The following is an 18911-nucleotide window of genomic DNA, read 5'->3' on the forward strand; positions in this document are numbered from 1 at the left end:
ACATAAGGTGATTAAGGAGCTATATAATCAGGGATCAGAAACCCGTATTTATTCCACACAAAAAACCGGTATATTTCGTTATTTACCAATTATTTTTATTTTTAATTGGATAATCCAGGGCAATGGTCGCGCGATAAATGATAAAACATCGGGCCGTCCCTATCGCACTTACAAAATAGTGCGATAGGGACGGCCTGATGTTTTATCATTTATCGCGCGACCATAATTGCCTGCCTGATAAGTCGCCGTTTAACCCGACATTCCCACTTAACATGATTCAGTTATATAAATAACGGTTCCGATCTCTGGTTATATTGATGGACCTGAAAGAGTTCGCGTCAGGGTCGAAGGTCGCGGCGTCCGACTCAGGCGTCCCCGGTGAGTGCGGAGAAGAGCTGCAGCGCCTCGTGAGCCTCGTCCTCCTCCACCTCGCCCTCCAGCCAGAACGTCTCCATCATGCCTTTACCCTGAAACATGATTGTCCTTCATCACGAAGCTTCTTTTTTATTATTTATTATCTTAAATGGGCTTACTCATGGTCACAGACTAACCGAGGCAAAGACGTGGCCTACGATGGAGCTCGCCCAGAAGGTGCGCTTTATAGGTAGGTAATTGTGCTAGTTTGCGTTCATTGTATACCGCATCTTTGTCCACATGTGGAATACTAAATAATCATACCTATAAAATTTTAGATTAGTCAATAAGGATAGCAGTAAGTGCGGCATAGAAGGTTTGATATCCGTTTAAAGAGGTTTAATTATGTAATTAAATGGACGAAAACTGACTTAGGTAGTCTGGACGCAAATTAGCACAGTGACCTCGTAACCGATACATCGAGTTCAAAGATAAGCATTTAAGCAACGATAGGATATATGTCATTATATGTAGGTAGATAAGCAAGAAGATCACTATCTATATTTATCTATACGTGCCAATCACGATTTTACGATGTAAAGTAAAGGAATGCCTTATTAGGTACTCTTCTGTTTTGATAAATGTGACACCTGAAAGGTAACTCTGTTAGGTAAAAAGGCACAGATAAATTTAACCTGTAGGAGTAAGTATTATGAGTTCATATTATGAAGTCTATGGCGGCGATAATTATATATTATATTATAATATAAAGTCACTTCATTGTACTTCACACGCTACGATTTGGTTGTTATATACGGGTTGTTTAGGTGCAATTTTGACATGGCGTAGATGGCACTTCAATATTGAGTGGTGGGGAAAAGGTTAGGTTAGGTTAGCATATCGCATACCTTAACTTCGATTAGTCCGCGGCGCCGCAGTCGGAAACGGCCGGCTGGGAGCTGCGCTGCCGTTGCCGCCGATATTTGGATACGACCCGGCTGCATAATAAAAGCAAACAAAGTAAGATAAATTGCCAGTGACTCTCCCTTCCTGTAACTGGCCACGTTATGGTAAAATGAAGTCTGTTTATCAGTAGGTATAGTTCATTTTTAATACAAGGTGGCCATGCATGGCAATTTACCCTAATTAAAATTATCAATAGTTAGTGTTAATACCATTAAGGTACTTATATTGTCTGTCCGAAATTGACTATGCTTGGAATTTACACACACGCAAGTAGAAATTGTAGTACAACACTTTATTCTACAAGAATGTAAAAAAAAAACTTGTCATTAGAGTACAGACGAACTTGTACTTCTAAGGGACGTCTACCAGTTAACCTTTGAGCAATTGAGGGAGAATTAGAGACGGTAGAAATTCATACATATTCATTCTGTACAAAACGGCAGTCCATAATCCAGTACACGTCAAGTGCTTGAAAGTCAGTATCTGTTTACCTATTTATTGTGCCTGAGCTGTAAATTCACATTTTTGACACATTTGTTTTGAAGTATGTCGCGATGTGGCTAAAAGACGTATCGTTTGCCAAATCTAGCGATTATTTACGAATTGGTTGAATCGATTAGGCCCTATGTACAAGGAGGCGCTTAAACAAATATACGATTTCTATCAACTTACAACGTAATTTGAATTGAATCGAAATGACAGACTCTGCCACAGCACTATATTTTTTTTATACAACGTCGGTGGCAAACAAGTATACGGTCCGCCTGATGTAAAGCGGTCACCGTAACCTATGGACGCCTTCAAACAGTGTCAATGCGCGTTGCCAATTATTGTAAAATATGAATGATTATAAATAACATAATATAAGTAAATCCTGCGTGATAAATGAATATCGTAAAATACTCACTAACGAAGATCCGCAAAAATGTAACATGTGTTAGATTATTAAAACCGAAATGAATTACACATATGAAAGAAAAAGTGACCAAGGCCTCCAGTGCCTGAGGCTGGAATCGAACCAGCGTACCCTGCAATCGCGGCAGATGCCTATTTCCGCTCGGCCACCCAGGTCACAGCTGCTGAGGTCGAAATTATCTCTCATATGAGTAATCTAATACAAGGACTCGTAGCGCCCTCTGACCATCCCTAGGGTAGAACGGTATGGTTCTTGCCCCCCATGTGAACCAAACTCAGCTCGAGAGATGGCTGGCCTTGGTCACTTTTTCTTTCATATGTGTAATTTATTTCGGTTTTAATTTATATATATAGTGGTGTGACTACTTTAAGATAGCACAAGTTGAAATATTTTCAATAGAATATAATTTGACTTGTGTTAATTAGAATGTTTTTAAGTACTTGATATTTTTTAATATTACAGGATTTTATTTAAAATTTCATTAGATCGCGCCAGTTTACGTTTTATGGACGCTGTCATGTGTCAAAAATGTGACAATATTAGATAATCACCTCGGAGGTAGTCTGCATGCGACTAGCTGTGTTGACGGAGTCACCTACGAGACAGTACCGCGGCAACTTCAGGCCCAGCACGCCCGCCACGCAAGGACCCGAGTGAACGCCTGTCAAAATACATTGAGCAACTAAATTGAAACGGTTTTTCAGCAGAATAAAACACAATATTTAAGAAACGATCTGTTTTGATGTTTGGAGGAGAAAATTAGCAGCGAGAAAAGGCTTTGTGGTCTTTTTCCCCTCACTAGCTCGGAAACACGTGTTTTGTCCTTTAATAATAGCGGGTAAAAACGCATTTTATCCACTAGTGGGTAAAGTAATTTGACCTTGAATAAAGTCAAATTAACTGCCTTAAAATTGATAAAAGTAGGTGAATCTAGTAATAAAGATGATTTACCACCTGTGGAACTACTGGAAGCAGTGATAAACACATTTTTATGCGTTGTGTTTTCCTCGCTATAGTGAGGGGAAAAGTTTTGTGTTACACTCGGGTGCAAATGTATTTTACTTCTCGTGTGTTAAAAAACTCGCAAGTTCAGGATTCTATTCTCGAACCACTCGCTTCGCTCTTGGTTCAACTATAGAATCCTTTCACTTGCTCGTTTTTCAATTCCACACTCGGCGTTAAAATACAACTTTGCCCCCTTGTATAACAAATAACTATTAAAGCTTATACAGCGCGTGACAATCCTATTACTGTTGTGGTCTGCTTCACGCGTCAATGTTGGCGACCGGAATTGGTAGTCGGTACAATACAATCATTGACGATGAGGACAGACGTGTTTTGCGTAAAATAGGCAACTTGACTGTAGTTAAAATAAAATATTTTATACCATGTACGAAATAAAGCATCAGATAATTATAAGAAAAACATGGACAGAAGTTATTTTTAAATCCAATTTCTATTTAATAAGTCAGGTAGAAATATAATATAAAGTAACTGAGTTGACCGTGACGTCACTCAATTCGATTTCATATAAGTAAATTCCATATAAGCAAGTCGTTCAAAATCGTTTTGACAGTTCTTAAAAAGAAGCTGATTTGACTAGGAGGCTAGTAGCCTATAGGAGACAAAAGGCAATAAATTTCTAAAGGGTCGGTAACGCGCAATTAACACCTCTGGAGTTGCAAGCGTCCATAGGATACGGTGACTGCTTACCAGCAGGCGGTTCGTATGCTTGTTTGCCACCATGTGATATAAAAAAAAATTGTCGATGTCTCTGCACTTGTCGAGACGTCTCGTCTTGTACTCACCGATGGTAAGGCGTGGTAGCGCGCGGGCTATGGCAAGCGCAGCGCTGGCGGCGGCGGCGGCGTGCGCGCGGCGCCGCTCGGGCGCACCTGCCACCAGCATGTACACCGTACCCACTGTCTCCACCTGATAATATATGTACATATAGGTACCTATATTACAAATTATGCACCTAGTTTGGCTTTTAGGCTGATGCACTTGTAGAATTGTTAGCGAACTTACATTAGTTTTCTACGAGGTAAATGTGAATTTAACAGTTTGTTATGGTTTTGATACGACTTTGACTCTTACTTTTACTCTTGGTGATTGAAAAACCTCAGCGTGAGTCGTATCAAACATCAGCGTGAGTCGTATCAAAACATTCATATACCTACCCGTCACAAATACGGTACGTCACAACACAAATACACTAGGGTATGGCGTGCCTGCACAGATTTTCCTGCACAGTTCTACCTTGGCTAGTTACAAAACTGTGTAGCCTATGCAATCGATTACCGCAAACGCTGTACGTCCAGCTTAATATTAAATATACACGGCACCTTGTAGACGCGGTGCGCGTCCAGGAGGCGATCGATGCGCGAGTAGACCTCGTTCATGTGCGCCACCGTGTGCATCACGTCGGCGCGGGTACCCGCCTCTGCCAGCTGCACGCCGCAGAACATTATTGTCACGTCGAACGCCTGCAACCAACATGTTACAACTGAGGAGTGACTTTTCAAAAGGACTTATTTCTATATGTTAACAGGGATTAGTTCTATAGGATAACATAGATAAAAATAACCCCTGTTGATTTATAGAATTAAGTCCTTTTGAAAAGACACTCCTCAACTATCATTCAATGTTTTCCACCCTAACAATCCTTCATAATGCTGTATTTTAACAATGCTATAAGTAATGTCACCCCGATACCTACTGATTTGAGTGATTTGTCACTTCAGTCAGTAAGTAGAGTCTATTCGTTATTGTACCCAAAAAGTTATTTTCGACAGTTCTAAAACATGCATAGGCTTCCGCCGTAATTAAAACAATATTTTTTCAGACAGAATGTATCATGATGATGTACCTGGCACGCAGACATAGCATCTTTTCCCGCTCTCAAATGGTCGACAATAGCTTTCGGTATCATAGAGTATAGTAACTGGTCGCTCCGTTTCTTCCACTGGTCCAGCAAGCGACACGACTTCTCCAGCGAAAGGCTGCGGCTCTCCGCCCTCTCGAACAGGAGTTCCAGCTTGGACAGGTGCTGCCAGCCGTGGAGGATCATCTCTTTGGAGAGCCCGTGGCCGTTCATATCGGCTAGGCATAGGTCTGCCTGTTTCAACTCATCGAGACCGTTAAATCTGGAAATGGATGGTATTTAAAAATCAAATGGTAATAGAACAGATTAATTGACAAACAGATAGTAGTTGTTCGCTCGAGTTAGTACATTCTAAGGAGTTTTAAGGGCAGGGGGCTCCGATTTTAGCATGAGTCAAGTATGAGGTTCAGCTTTGGAAATTTTCTGTGAGTCGCTACAATAAACTGCGGACCACGAGACAGTCTGTAATTACTTACATTGGGCTACACAAGAAGATCAGCGCATCGATCTCTTCAAGGAAGTAGATCGGCCCCTTGAGCAGGATGGCCTTGGCACCCTGCGAGCCACGACGCGCGTCAGCCAGGCACTTGCCGCGCCACCTCATCAGCTCCAGCTCAAACATCACGGTCTGCATGCACACTACCTGAGCAAACAAACCAAACTATAATACCTAATCTTGATAAAGAAATCTCATTCCTCAAGACCCAAGGCAATGGCCCAGTTACGTGATGCGAGAACCGAGAACTCTCTAGCGAGTTTCACTATTCACTAAATTTTCTTTTGAATTGTATATATAATACATGTAACCTCAACAGTCTGCAATGTAACTAAAGCATGCGAGTGCGCGCGTCGTTGCAATGCGAGCTTTTAAAGGATATTGTTGAATACCACAGAAGAAATAGTACCCCACCTATAAGAGTGGCCTTTGACATACCTTGTCCCAAGTGAATGACACTTTCGGTTTTCTCAGGCGTAGGATCTCCGAAATCGGTGATTTGACCATACGTATGTACGGGCCACCCCAGGCTGACACAAGCTGAAACAGAAAATCATTGAGTGAAATTTATATTTTTACTGAAACATATTATCGAAATATCTGAGTAACACGAGGCTTGATCATTGAGTGTTTTAATTAACATTGATTAATAGTGGAACGTAATTCAGCCGCCTGTCCAGTAGCACTCCGAAAGGGAACAGCTACAGCAGCAGGGCCATGGGCCTGGTGGAGCATCAGCTCTTGCACCTGGAGTGTTTACTGCACCTTCTCGCCCGCTTTCATAATCTTCATCCGCCTGTCCAGTAGCACTCCGAACGGGAACAGTTGCAGCAGCAGGGCCACGGGCACGGGCGGTAGCGGGCACGGCAGCGACTTGCGGAGCATCAGTGATTGCACCTGCAATTTTTTAACCTTTAATGCTACATGGCATTCTCTACCAGCCAATTATAGGTACTTATGTTTACTGTTTCGCAAGTGTGAAGTCATAATAATAATGTTTGTCCACATTTTCGTTAGGTTGATAGTGTTGATTAATACCTACTCATAAGTCGGTTTTTCTTAGAAATTCGTAACTTTCTAGAATTCTCATAAATCAGGGGGAAATGCATTACGCATACCTCCCAGGCGCGAGGATGGTTATGTTAGACTCCCCAGGCTGATGAAACCTATGATTTATCCACTAAAACCCCTCTACCGCTATAAATAAGTAAATAATGCGACGCCGAACACTTCCGCAACCGCGCCAGCTCATAAAATCAAAGCTAAGCTCATTTATCTATAGGCTAACCTTAGGATAATTCTGAAACGTTAATGGTTTCATGATTGGTGATAATTGAGTATACCTAAACCCTGTATTATTTCTCGAGAGAATCATTTTGCTAACATACTCGTAACATATCTAATGCATCAGAAGTTCACGTGATAATGTCTCGGAGTCTGGCAATATAAGGAACAAGGAGCTCATAAAGTTCAAGGCATCCTCTGAACAATAGTGAAGCACCACACCAACTACAGTAAACAATACTGTACAATACAATAAAACGTCACAGTTCACATTAACACCCCATACGGAGCGATTAACGTCCTTTGTCATAAACTTAATTGGTTTGCGTTCCACTTCGACTGTTCGATATAATTATATGTGTATTTTTATTTTACTCTCAAATCGCTTAGATGCTTATAACGGAACCTGGGCCAGCAGTGGCGATTAAGAGCTGATATGATGATGAAGATGACCTAGCGCTGGTGGCTTAGCGGTAAGAGCGTGCTACTATCGATCCGGAGATCGCGGGTTCGAACCCGGCTCGTACCAATGAGTTTTTCTGAACTTATGTGCGAAATGTCATTTGATATTTGCCAGTCGCTTTTCGGTGAAGGAAAACATCGTGAGGTAACCGGACTAATTCCAATAAGGCCTAGTTGCTCTTCGGGTTGGAAGGTCAGGTGGCAGTCGCTTTCGTAAAACTAGTGCCCACGCCAAATCTTGGGATTAGTTGTCAATATGGCAGGCTTCCATGAGCCGTGGTGGATGCCGGGATAACGCAAGGAGGTTGATGATGAAGGTGAAAATGGTCTTTCCTTCCTATTTATCTTGAATAATTAAGTATCATTGCTTTCGTTTTGGCAAGTTTTCGTTTGTGGGATGCTATGCTACAGAAGTACAGAAGTAATATTTTTTATTCGATCAGACAGTTTTGAGAGTTCTCAAAGTGTTACAAAGGGCTAATACGCTATAGCTGGTTATGTTACCGTAGCTACGGGGGCGGATGTACGTGTGGTGTACAGTATCTCAAAACCTCTTCAAGTTAATTTATTACCATCTAAATGTCACCAAATCTGAACCCAACTCTGTCCTACGAGTCTGGCACTAGCAGTTGCTTAAAGTTTAAAGTTTAGTTGCAGCTTAAAGTTTAGTTGAGATATTTCAAAACGAACAGCGTTCCTAAAATTGAAAAAGAGACACTCGAAGCAATTTATACTTATTAACGCCTGTATACTTAATGGATACCTACACTACATTTCTCCATTTACTCGTAGTTTGGTCTAAATACGAAGCGCACTAAATTCGCCCAATAGCTTCTCGAGTGGCATAACAATGAGTTAATTTACATTCAAGTGCCCGACCAATTGAGACATTTGGAAAGGCTTTATACGCTAATACACTCCTCGTGCCCCCGATACCCTCCATAACTTGTTTACAGGCCAGAATATTGGTTACCTAAGTATTATTGGGAAAGGAAATCGATTCCAATAAGATTCAGCGGAGGAAAGTGATAATAAAGTACGTAGCACGGTCCCTTGTCAATCCTACTTTGATTAAATTTCCAAGACAGCGACGTATGCAGGCTTATATGTTGCCTGTTGCCGATTTAATATTTGCATACGAATGTTACTTAGTTAAACCAAGCTGTAGGTTACGCCGGCTTATAAGTTTTTAGTCAGTATAAATATACCTACCTCTATATTAAAGTATGAGATAAGTACGTGGTTTTGATTATGAATATTATGATTATGATTGTGGTTATTTTTGCGATGGAAGGGCGGAATCATTAATTGCATGCAAAAATACGCAAGTAAGTAATGGGTTAGCACTGATTGACTAGCACGTTATCTATTCTATTCGCGGATTAGCAAAGTAATTTTCTAGATTTTGATTAAGTATCATGGATTTCCGCAAATTAATGTCTGTTTTCATCGATTATTTGCAAGAGACTGTACAAGTGTTCAATGCGTATAGATAGATCCTGACCAGAAATATATGACTACGCGACATGTTGCGGAATTTAATTAGATCTATTTTCACCATACTACTTATACTGAAATGTCACCGCTTACATCAAAAATCAGAATAACAGCGCCCTCTTGTCAATAGTCATATATTTCTGGACAGCTGTAAAGTAAAGTATGTTTTACCTGGCGATAGCTAAAGGTTTTTCAATATTGTACCAGCGGGTACGGTGCTCGTATTGCTTTTATTTCCCAAGCGGGGAATGTTAGTAAAAAATTCATACCTACATTCCAAGGGGGACAGAAAAACAATAAACCCGTGTCATCTGATTACTAGAAATTCTGGTTCTTTGATATACCTTATCCCGTCATCAGCGACTAAACTTTTGGATTCCTATTTTTCTAGATACGAGTGTACTAGGGCGCTGGGGTTAAATTAGTGTGAATAATATAACTGTCCCTTCCCTAATTTTTTCCCTAATCCGTGGTTAATAAATAAGTAATAATACTCGTAACTTACATAGTCGCTGTTGTCGAACTCGAGGCGTAGCACTGCCACGTAGTAGCTCCCCTCCATGCTCTCCTTCATAATGGAAACCTTCAGCTTCAGCGAGAAAATGTCCTCCGCTATCTCATACAGTTGACCTGTTACAAATCATAAGGATCGTTAGATTTATGTATATTTTGTTGACGTTGTTAATTAAGACTGCGTAGGTACTATAAAGTTAAAGGATAGAGTCAGTAAACCAAAAATTGATTACACGCGCGCAGCGGCTGGTCCATGCAAGCCGATTCCCACCGGCTTGCCTAAAATTGATTACTAGTAGGTAAAGTACAGTCAAGTGTAAAAATATGGGTGCGTACAACTTATCAAAAATATGTCCCATAGCACTTTATGTCGGCGGAATAAGGTCTCGGTACATATTTTTGAGCGGATAAAATCGATACGTATTTTTGCACTCGACTGTACCTAATGTTAAGGAAATTTTCACTAGCCGCCGCTGGCGCCTATACGATAAATTTCATTCAACCGGGCATTTTTTCGAGCGTTCAAACGCTTTGACTTCGGTGGCATTGGCAGCCCCAATTCCGTATGCGTAGCAAGAGTTTTAGTCGTTTCTGGTAGAAATCCGCGATGTCTACTTCATTGTCAAAAATGCATGAGACTTTTACGGGATTTACGTAAATAAAGCTGCCGAAGACAAAGCAGTTGAAATGCTCGGAGAAATGCTCAGATAAACCCTTAGGTAATTAAAATGAAAGCTATAGCTAACATATTAAATATATATATATAGCTGTAGCTAACGATAATATTGATGATGATAATATTGATAATGATGATTCACATATCTAATTTGGGAGGTCCACTGATTAAATATCCCATGATGACCTATGGCATGATGCCGAAGTATGACTGTTGGCTAATAACTATAGGCTTGTAAAGAATGCTTTGCAACATTCGGAGATAGATGTACCCATGAGGTAGTGCGTGAAGCCGGTGCGCGTGCTGCTGTAGACGAGCTCGGCGCCGTGGCGGTGCGCGCGCGTCAGCTGCATGCTGGGCGAGCGCATGCGCGGGAACGTGAACTGCATGCGCTGGTGGATGTTGTCCACCGACTGCAGGAACGTGCAGAAGTACCGCCCCGTCGCGCGGATCATCTGGTCGTACCTGGGATAGACGCGGTGTGTTGTGTTTGTAGGATATTTTCATGGACAAAATACTCCTTATTCATAACGTACATGATCTGATTGCACTATAGTATTATAATTAGGATGTTTTTACTGTGTTCAGTGATTGACTCGTCTTTTTAACCGCCTTCCAAATCTCAAAGGAAGGGGTTATCAAGTCGTCTGTATGTTTTATTTTTTTATTTTTTAAATGTTTGTTCCTCGATATCTCCGTCGTTACTAGACCGATTTTGAAATTTTTTTTTTGATTGAATGTATATGCATACAGATTGGTCCCATTTTTCTCAGAACCCAGTTTTGATGATGGGATCCTGGAGAAATCGAGGGAACTCCTCAAATCTAAAGGCATACATATGGTGATTTTTGTGTTTTTAAAGGAACAGCATGCATTTACGTACGGAACAGTGACATTTGGTGCAGTGGAACTCCTGATGATGGTCAGAATGGAACTCCTCAAATCTGAACAGCACACTTATAGTGACTTTGGTATTTTTATAAGAACAGCATGCACTTACGTCCAGAACAGTGACATTTGGTGCAGTGGAACTGCTCATGATGGTCAGAACGGAACTCCTCAAATCTGAACGGCACACTTATAGTGACTTTGGTATTTTTATAAGAACAGCATGCACTTACGTCCAGAACAGTGACATTTGGTGCAGTGGAACTGCTGATGAAGAGTGAGCCGCCCCTGGTTAGAGTTCCGTTCTGATAATCATTCTCATCTGTAAGTACTTCAGAATCATCCAGATTTCAAAATTGGTTCAGAAATGACGGAGATATCGAATAACAAACATTAAAAAATATACAGACGAATTGATAACATAATCCAACATTTGAAAGTATTTATCACCAGAACCCCAAAGGAAGGCGGTTTTTTTTTCTTAAAAATTATTATGCAGTAGACTTCAAGTGCTCGGTAATCCACGTTCGACTGTGCAGCAAGTATTATAGAGCGGTTGCAGTGTCCGTGTGACCTCTTGACCCAATACTTACCTAGTTCTGTTTTTTTTTTCCATACAAATACTCTAATCCGGTACTTCTAATAAATTTACTAAGCAGGAAAATTCGGCTACCAGATTATCGAGCGGCTACTGTAATTGCCTACCTACTAATATTGAGTAGGTTTTAGCAATATCAGACCAGCTTCTAGACAAATTAGGAAATTAACCCTATCAGCATTATTTTCGCTCCAGTGGCACGAAATGCGGCGGGCGATCAAGGCCTACACGTGTTACGCACCCACGTTGATAAATGATTCGCAACGCAACGTTCAACGTTCCCGTCGCGTCAAAATACGCGGAGATTTTATCGACAACTGACACGTTATTGGAAAAAGTTTTCTGAGACCGGCAGATGCTGACATTGCTGACCTTGTAACAATAGTACATTACATCAGAGACCGGGAAAATGAGGATTTCCGGCCAAGTGGGTATATACGGCCGAGCGAGCGTGCGAGCGAGGCCGGATAGGGATACGAGGCCGGGAATCCGTTTTCACGCCGAGGCATGTATAGTGCTTTTCTCAAACATACAATGAAATAAAAAAAAATGCTCTAAAGGACAATATTTTATAAAAAAAAAGTTACTTTGCAGGCCTAGGCCTGAAAAATAATATGAAATCCCTTTACAGTCCTCTCGAGTTGTTGCGCCCAAAAAGCGATACTCGTACTTCCCAGCCCATTTTAAGGAACGTAAAGACAATATTTCATTGCATGTTTGAGAAAAAACTTTGTCTTATAGACAATGTTTGATGATACATTTTACAATACACAAGTAAATGAAATACATATATGTATAATTACTGTTACTACTGTTACTAGTAGCCTCGATGTAACTAAAAATTCTATACTATAGATACTTACTGATATTTACTGAAAAACTTCACAAAGCATCTCCCAAAGAAATGCATAACTTTCTCGGGAGTTCCAAACTTCTCCTTCATACCGGGTAGCTGGTCCTCGCGGATAAGACCGAGGTTCATCTTGGCACTGGGCTTCGCCCCGCTACCACGACGCCGATATCCCTCCATAGCCAAAGTAGCACTGTTCTTTCTAATGGATCTGGCCTTCTTTCCATTTTCAGATACTGGAGAGGTCGGTAACGAGTCACCAGATTCTTCTTTACTATTCGGACTAGTTTTAGAAGTCATTTCCGACGAGGTTGAAGGGACACATGGAAAAGTTTTGTTGTCCTCAAGTTTGAATCCTAAGCTCCTCCTATTATACTTGACGATTTCCTGGCAACTGTTTGTTACGTCTTTCAAATTGGTGAGTTCTTCTTTTATATTAATTTTATCCGCTGATGCTGCCGATGCCTGAGTTCTGATTTCTTCCTGTGAGTTGTACGCTTCTATTTCTTTTTTCGTGGCCGCAGTGAGAGCATTGGTGGCCGTGAAGGGGCACTTGAAGTGCGGGTTCCTGTTGTCGTTGTGCAGCGAGGCGCTGCGCCAGGAGGGCTTGGCCTTGAGCGAGGGCTTGCGCGGCGCGGGGCTGCCGGGCGCGGCGCTCGCCGGCTCCTCGCCCACCAGCCGAGCCAGGGCGCTGGCCAGGCGCAGCATCAAAGCATCTGGGTATTGCTGAAATACACAATCTTTATATTATAGGTACAGTGAGCTGCAAATGTAAAATATTCATTCAACTGATTCATATAATTAAGTATCAAGAGGTAACTGACAAACAGGCAGTATTTCAGTCAATATTTTCTTACTTCTAGTGTACATACACTTCTTTATTTTAATCCAATATAACATGTGGATCAGCGATCGTGTGTTCGGTACCTGAGTAGCGCTGAACACCGTGTTCCTCGCACCGGCTTCTCGTAGGATGGTCTCCCATATTTCCTCTCCACACTCTTGCTGGGGAACAGTATATTCACATAAAAATACATTTATGATTATTTTTTATTCGAATACGACAACGCAAAAGGAAAAGGAGGGATGTCAAGTAAGGCCTGATTCGTAACGGATTTGTCAAATTCAGAGTGCTTTTTCTTGTATAATTTCTAGCTTACTTTATATATACATTACACCATTCAAATTGCCAGATTCACAAAATTATTATGTTAGAATCATGTTTAAAAGCAATTCTCAACTAACTAGATAGATAAAATTAAAGTGATCGCTGAAAATAATTCGGCGACAAATTGCTGTCAAAAACTTGATTCCTGTTGACGAAACTTGCATTTGAATCATTTTCAACACTACCAGGCAACCAACATTATACCTTATCTGAAAGGCAATTTCTTTACGATTCCTATGAAACAATGATAATGTAGATGAGTCTCCAAATATCCACTTTACTAGGAATTCAGTCGATGCAGTGTCCGTTACTAAGCATTTAAAGCAAAGTAACCACTTTTCGATAAAAAATCTACAACAAAAACTGCTGAACGAAGCTCTTCGCAGATTTTATTTAATAATATGATCTTTCAACTTTATTCTGACAATAGCTGGATATCATCCACCACAGCTATGAAGCCAGCAGCCTGCTAAGGCCAACGCTATTCAAATCGGGTAAAAAACTTAATTTAACGAAGTCTCATAGTATTCACCTATTAACCGGAATAGGATGGAGTGTCTAAGAAATTCATTCATTTAAATGACACCAACCATAAGCCACCAAAATATTTAAAAAAAGATAGTCCTTGATAGGACTAAAACTAAGAATGTGTCGAAAAACACTGTCGGATGTACGATGGAGGGCATACAATAAAACTTACAACATGAGCGAGGAGAAATGGAGAATGATGAATTTACTAATAAATAATAAATTTTAAATACATTTTAAACACATTATAGAAAAACATACTTTGATTCGGCCGGCTCTGGTACCGTTAAAACAGTTTTGAATTTGACAAATCCGTTACGAGTCAGGCCTTATAGTATAATATACGTGGTTTACCTAAAGTTTCAATCTGTATGTAAGTATGACCTAATCTAAACAAAATCTACGGTAATTAAAAACTTGGTAACTTCACGAGTAGTCAAAACCACTGATGAACGAGCCCAATCCCGTTGCTGTAGGCAATGCAATAGTTTTATTTATTTTTTACTTAGTAAAAATCAAAGAGGATCAAGTAATAGAGAGTTACTGTCAAAGTAAGATATGTAATCACAGTGCATAGACTGCCATCTCTCGACACAAGCTTAAAAGTCTTAAACCTGTTTTGATAATTTGGCCCATATTCTTAGCTTGATATGTGTTAAAATGTCAAATATTAATATTAGCGCCATCTAGCTGAGCGTCCCCCAAAGATGTAACGCCATCTAGGCTACCGTACCTATTTCTATATGGTTCTGAGGTACGTTTTTGGGTTCCTTACCAAAAATGTACAAAAGAAACCCTTATGGTGCGACTCTGTCCGTCTGTCTGTCTGTCTGTCTGTCACATTATTAAATATCTCGAGAACTACTTATGCTATCGCTTTGAAATTTGAAATACTTATGAACATCGTTAACCTCTATAAAATTGAAAATATTATTTTTTAAATTAATTACAGAAAATGGCCAAAATGAAAGGGGGGCAAACTGTAAATATCAAGTTAAGTTAAAATATTACTTGTTACGTGGGAAATTGAGTCTTGAGGGATTTAGTCGTCTGTAAAAATAAAGTAACTGAGTATGGAATAGAGAGCATGGCAACAATTTCGTTTATCAAAGGACGTGACACTCCAAAAATGGGCGTCTATTTTTAGTCAGACAATAGAGACCTTATGCAAGAAGGATATCGCGATAATTACAATTAGTCGATGCTATTCTTGAATATTTTGCGTTGGTGAATTTTAGACTGCAGTCTTCACCATTAAATATTAGCGCTAAAGGTATTTAATTCATAATTAGATACCTAATTACCTAATGCGTGTAAGGGAAATGAATAATAATTATTCGCTAAATTATTTTGCATCAGCGACTTGCGAATATTGTTGCGTTGTTCATAATCCGAGATAAAGAGAGTTCCAGTCAAAATTGTCCCGCTCTACCTTACCCAATATTAACACACGATGAAGATGAACACAACTATAACTAATTACAGTATTATATATTCATAAACATGTTTAGCACCGATGTAGTTAGTATCAGAAGTCATAAATACAGACATACAAAAAGGGTAGGTAGATCACATAAAACTCTTTCAGTGCCTTTCTTAGCAATTGGGTTGAAAGAAATCTAAATCGTGATATTGCCGCGACAGGTTGCTAGCACATCGCCCACACCACAATTGACCACTCATAAATACTTATACTATTTGACGACCGGTCTGGCGCAGTCGGTAATAGTGACCCTGCCTGCTGCGCCGCGGTCCCGGGTTCGAATCCCAGTAAGGGCATTTATTTGTGTGATGAGCACAGATACTTATTTGTTCCTGAGTCATGGATGTTTTCTATGTATATAAGTATTTATATATTATATATATCGTAGTCTGGGTACCCACAACACAAGCCTTCTTGAGCTTACCGTGGGCCTCAGTCAATCTGTGTAAGAATGTCCTATAATATTTATTTATTTATTTACTTATACCGAAGTCGTAAATTATTAAAAATGTCCGGGAAGTACAGGTCGATTCACGAAAGCTGGCACGAATGAAATGAACGAAACTTTGATTGTGTGAGTGACACCTGTATTGGTATACAGTCGTAACTGTCAAGAGCCACCATTTTATTGGTTAATCTGTCACACACATGCATATTTTCATTCAAACATTCGTTCCATTCGTGCCAGCTCTTGTGAATTGACCTGTAATCAAAGTATATCAACAAGTGGGCGTAAGCGGCGGAGGAGCAAAGGAGCAATCTCGACACTTAGCCCCTTTCCTGAAGTGGGGGAGGGTAAGTTACGTTTAGTTTAATTGAGTTTGGCTAGCCTTCACCTTGAAGGAGACTTAAAAGGGTCATTAAGAAATTAATCGTCTCCAATATAATTACCCTGTCGCCATCGCCATTACTTAGATATATTTATATCTCTGAGTAAACACTGGGTTTAGATTGAAAAAATATGGCGACATTGTCGTAGTAATATTCTGGTATTTTGGAGTGTCCTAGTTCTATGAGTGAAAACGTGATAAATAGGAGCACAATTGACGAATATTTTTCACGTTTGTTATTTATTTACTTAAATCTTACACTTCGAACCTACACCATGTAGGTATGGAATTTTCCAGGCACTATTGAGAACATTGGAAGCGTTGCGCACTGATTAATGGGACTGACACTTTTTGCCTGATTTTGAAACATTATACATGGATTTAATTGGATTTACTCAACTTGTGTAAAAATTGAAAATTATTAAGGTACAGCGGGGCCAATCTCGAATGGGGGGGGGGGCAAATGTAACTGGTCCATTTTTTCCATGTTTTACAATGTTTGCATTATTAAATAGAGTGTCCACCGGTTATAATTTACGGTAGGCGTGTTCACCCGTTCGTGGATACACGTAGAACTCAAAAAAGTGGATTAGTTACAATTGCCCCCCAGTCGAGATTTGCCGCGCTGTAGCTTAGTTGAGTCGTGTCGTGTTAAAGGTGTCTTACCACGATGTAGTGCTGCACACTCTCCAGCAGCCACCCGTACATGGCTCTTCTTGGAGTTGGAGGCGCGAGTAAACCTTGTTTACGAACTTCCTACTTTACAAAATACTCATTTACGCATGGGCGGAAAATTGGACAAAAAACACATAAAATTTTATTTCACAACCAACTCACAACTTAGGTATTGCAAAAAAACAAGAAATTTGGAAGTATTAAAATATTTTTTTACACATTATTAACACATTAAGTATATTATACATGAATTATAAAATGAAGTGCTTTGGAAAATTTAGAAAATCCCGTAAAATCTAAATTAAAGCACCAGTTAAAATAAATAGGTACGCATATGCATAGACAATACTGAAAGTAGGTAGATCCTCAGTATCACTAACTTTTATTACATTTATTTTAACTACTTAATCGTTCTTTGAGGATATTATCATTAAAAGTTTAAAATAATGGATTTTTTTGATAAAGAGGGGGTCATGTCATAATGTAGCCGAAGTATAATTTTGTCAAAACACTGAGCTAATCTCGCTCCAGTGGGTTTTCCAAAGGGTCCGAATTTGAAAAATACAAAGCCGTAAGGTTAAAAATAGAGCAGCCAGTGTACGTGTCAAGTTACTGGAACGCTAAGTTGCTGCAATCGCCCGTGTAGCCTGCGAGGCTCTCGCGCGGGTACTGACGCCACGTGCCCTGGCATTTTACAGCCTGTGCTTAGCGCTACCAATAAGGACCTGTTGGTAATTTTTCAGGACCTTAAGTGAGAATTTTAGGAGCCGCTGCTGCTATGAACTATGAACAGAGCGTTAGTAACAAAATATATAGTACACCTACACTACAACTCTTTAGAAATGATTCGATATATTTAATACCATTGCTATAGTATTTTAATACCGATTTCCTATAAGTACCTATTGAAATAATAGGCAGCTATATTCTGTCAAACAAGTCTGTCAGTAAATAAGAACTAAGAAAACTATAGGTATCCTTTTCTCTAGCACCCTAAAGAAAAGGATGCATATAGTTTTCTTTGTTCTTATTTACTGACAGACTTGGTTGACAGAGTATAATATATCCGCAAGGTGCTTCTAGTCTTCATAATTGAAGAGAAACCGAGACCGAGTTGTCGAGATAAATAGGTAGGTATTATTAATTCACCGCCGATTTATTATTCCGTTTGGCACTGCTCTGCTTTCCTGTTAAATGTAAGTACCTAAAGGTACTTCCCATATAACCATAATCGGTCGCCGTTCCTACGCAAATCCTCCTATTTTGTGTACACACAGGTCTTCGGGTCTCAATGCTTAGTCGCAGTACGGTCGACGTTTAGTCGCGGCGACCCAAATGGGGACGATTGGTAACAGGCACAAATGTTCACAGAAGTGACAGAAGTGTGCACTACGCGTGCACACATTGTTACCGTTTGGCGACTACTTTCCCAAAATCATTCGTTCATTTCATTCTTTTCAAATGGCGACTGTCAGAGACGTCAAAGTAAAAAAGAAATAAAATCATTTGACATTAAAATGTAATGGCGTAAGAATTTGTTAAAGATAAAATATTGTTTGCATTTGTAATATAATGTGGGCTAATTACCATGGCCAATTAAATTGCTCGAGTGATTTCATAAAATAAGTCTAAATTTATCAACGCGCCATCAATTTACCTCAGTTTAACCAGTAATAATATTATTGACTACTCGGTGTTTGCGTGTTATGTATATTGATTGGTGAAGTTTTAGTGCTCCGGTGCATATACTATACTGAAATAATAAAAATAATGCCTAGAAAACCAATAAAGTTGTTAAAATATGGATTAAGAAGGTAATATTCCATGTAAAAAACAGTCGCCA

General features: G+C 39.8%; 1 protein-coding gene across 2 annotated transcripts; it reads right to left on the minus strand.

The window, feature by feature from the left end:
- Positions 1-213: 213 nt before the first annotated feature.
- Positions 214-17184, minus strand: LOC125242381 (soluble guanylate cyclase 89Db-like). Of its 2 annotated transcripts, XM_048151184.1 has the most exons (14): positions 17060-17184; positions 13312-13389; positions 12398-13110; positions 10320-10513; positions 9365-9489; positions 6382-6513; positions 6055-6156; positions 5597-5763; positions 5106-5382; positions 4582-4722; positions 4045-4168; positions 2788-2897; positions 1263-1352; positions 214-467 (listed from the first exon to the last, which is right to left on the minus strand). In XM_048151184.1, the coding sequence occupies exons 1-14, from the start codon at positions 17099-17101 to the stop codon at positions 366-368; spliced, it is 2397 nt and encodes a 798-aa protein (XP_048007141.1). In that variant the 5' UTR covers positions 17102-17184; the 3' UTR covers positions 214-365. The 2 variants fall into 2 exon arrangements, with proteins under 2 accessions (XP_048007141.1, XP_048007142.1); XM_048151185.1 differs by lacking the exon at positions 17060-17184 and having other exon boundaries at positions 13257-13380.
- Between the last annotated feature and the right edge of the window lie 1727 nt (positions 17185-18911).

The sequence above is a fragment of the Leguminivora glycinivorella genome, chromosome 2 (genome assembly GCF_023078275.1).
Source record: "Leguminivora glycinivorella isolate SPB_JAAS2020 chromosome 2, LegGlyc_1.1, whole genome shotgun sequence".
Taxonomy (NCBI): Eukaryota; Metazoa; Arthropoda; class Insecta; order Lepidoptera; family Tortricidae; genus Leguminivora; species Leguminivora glycinivorella.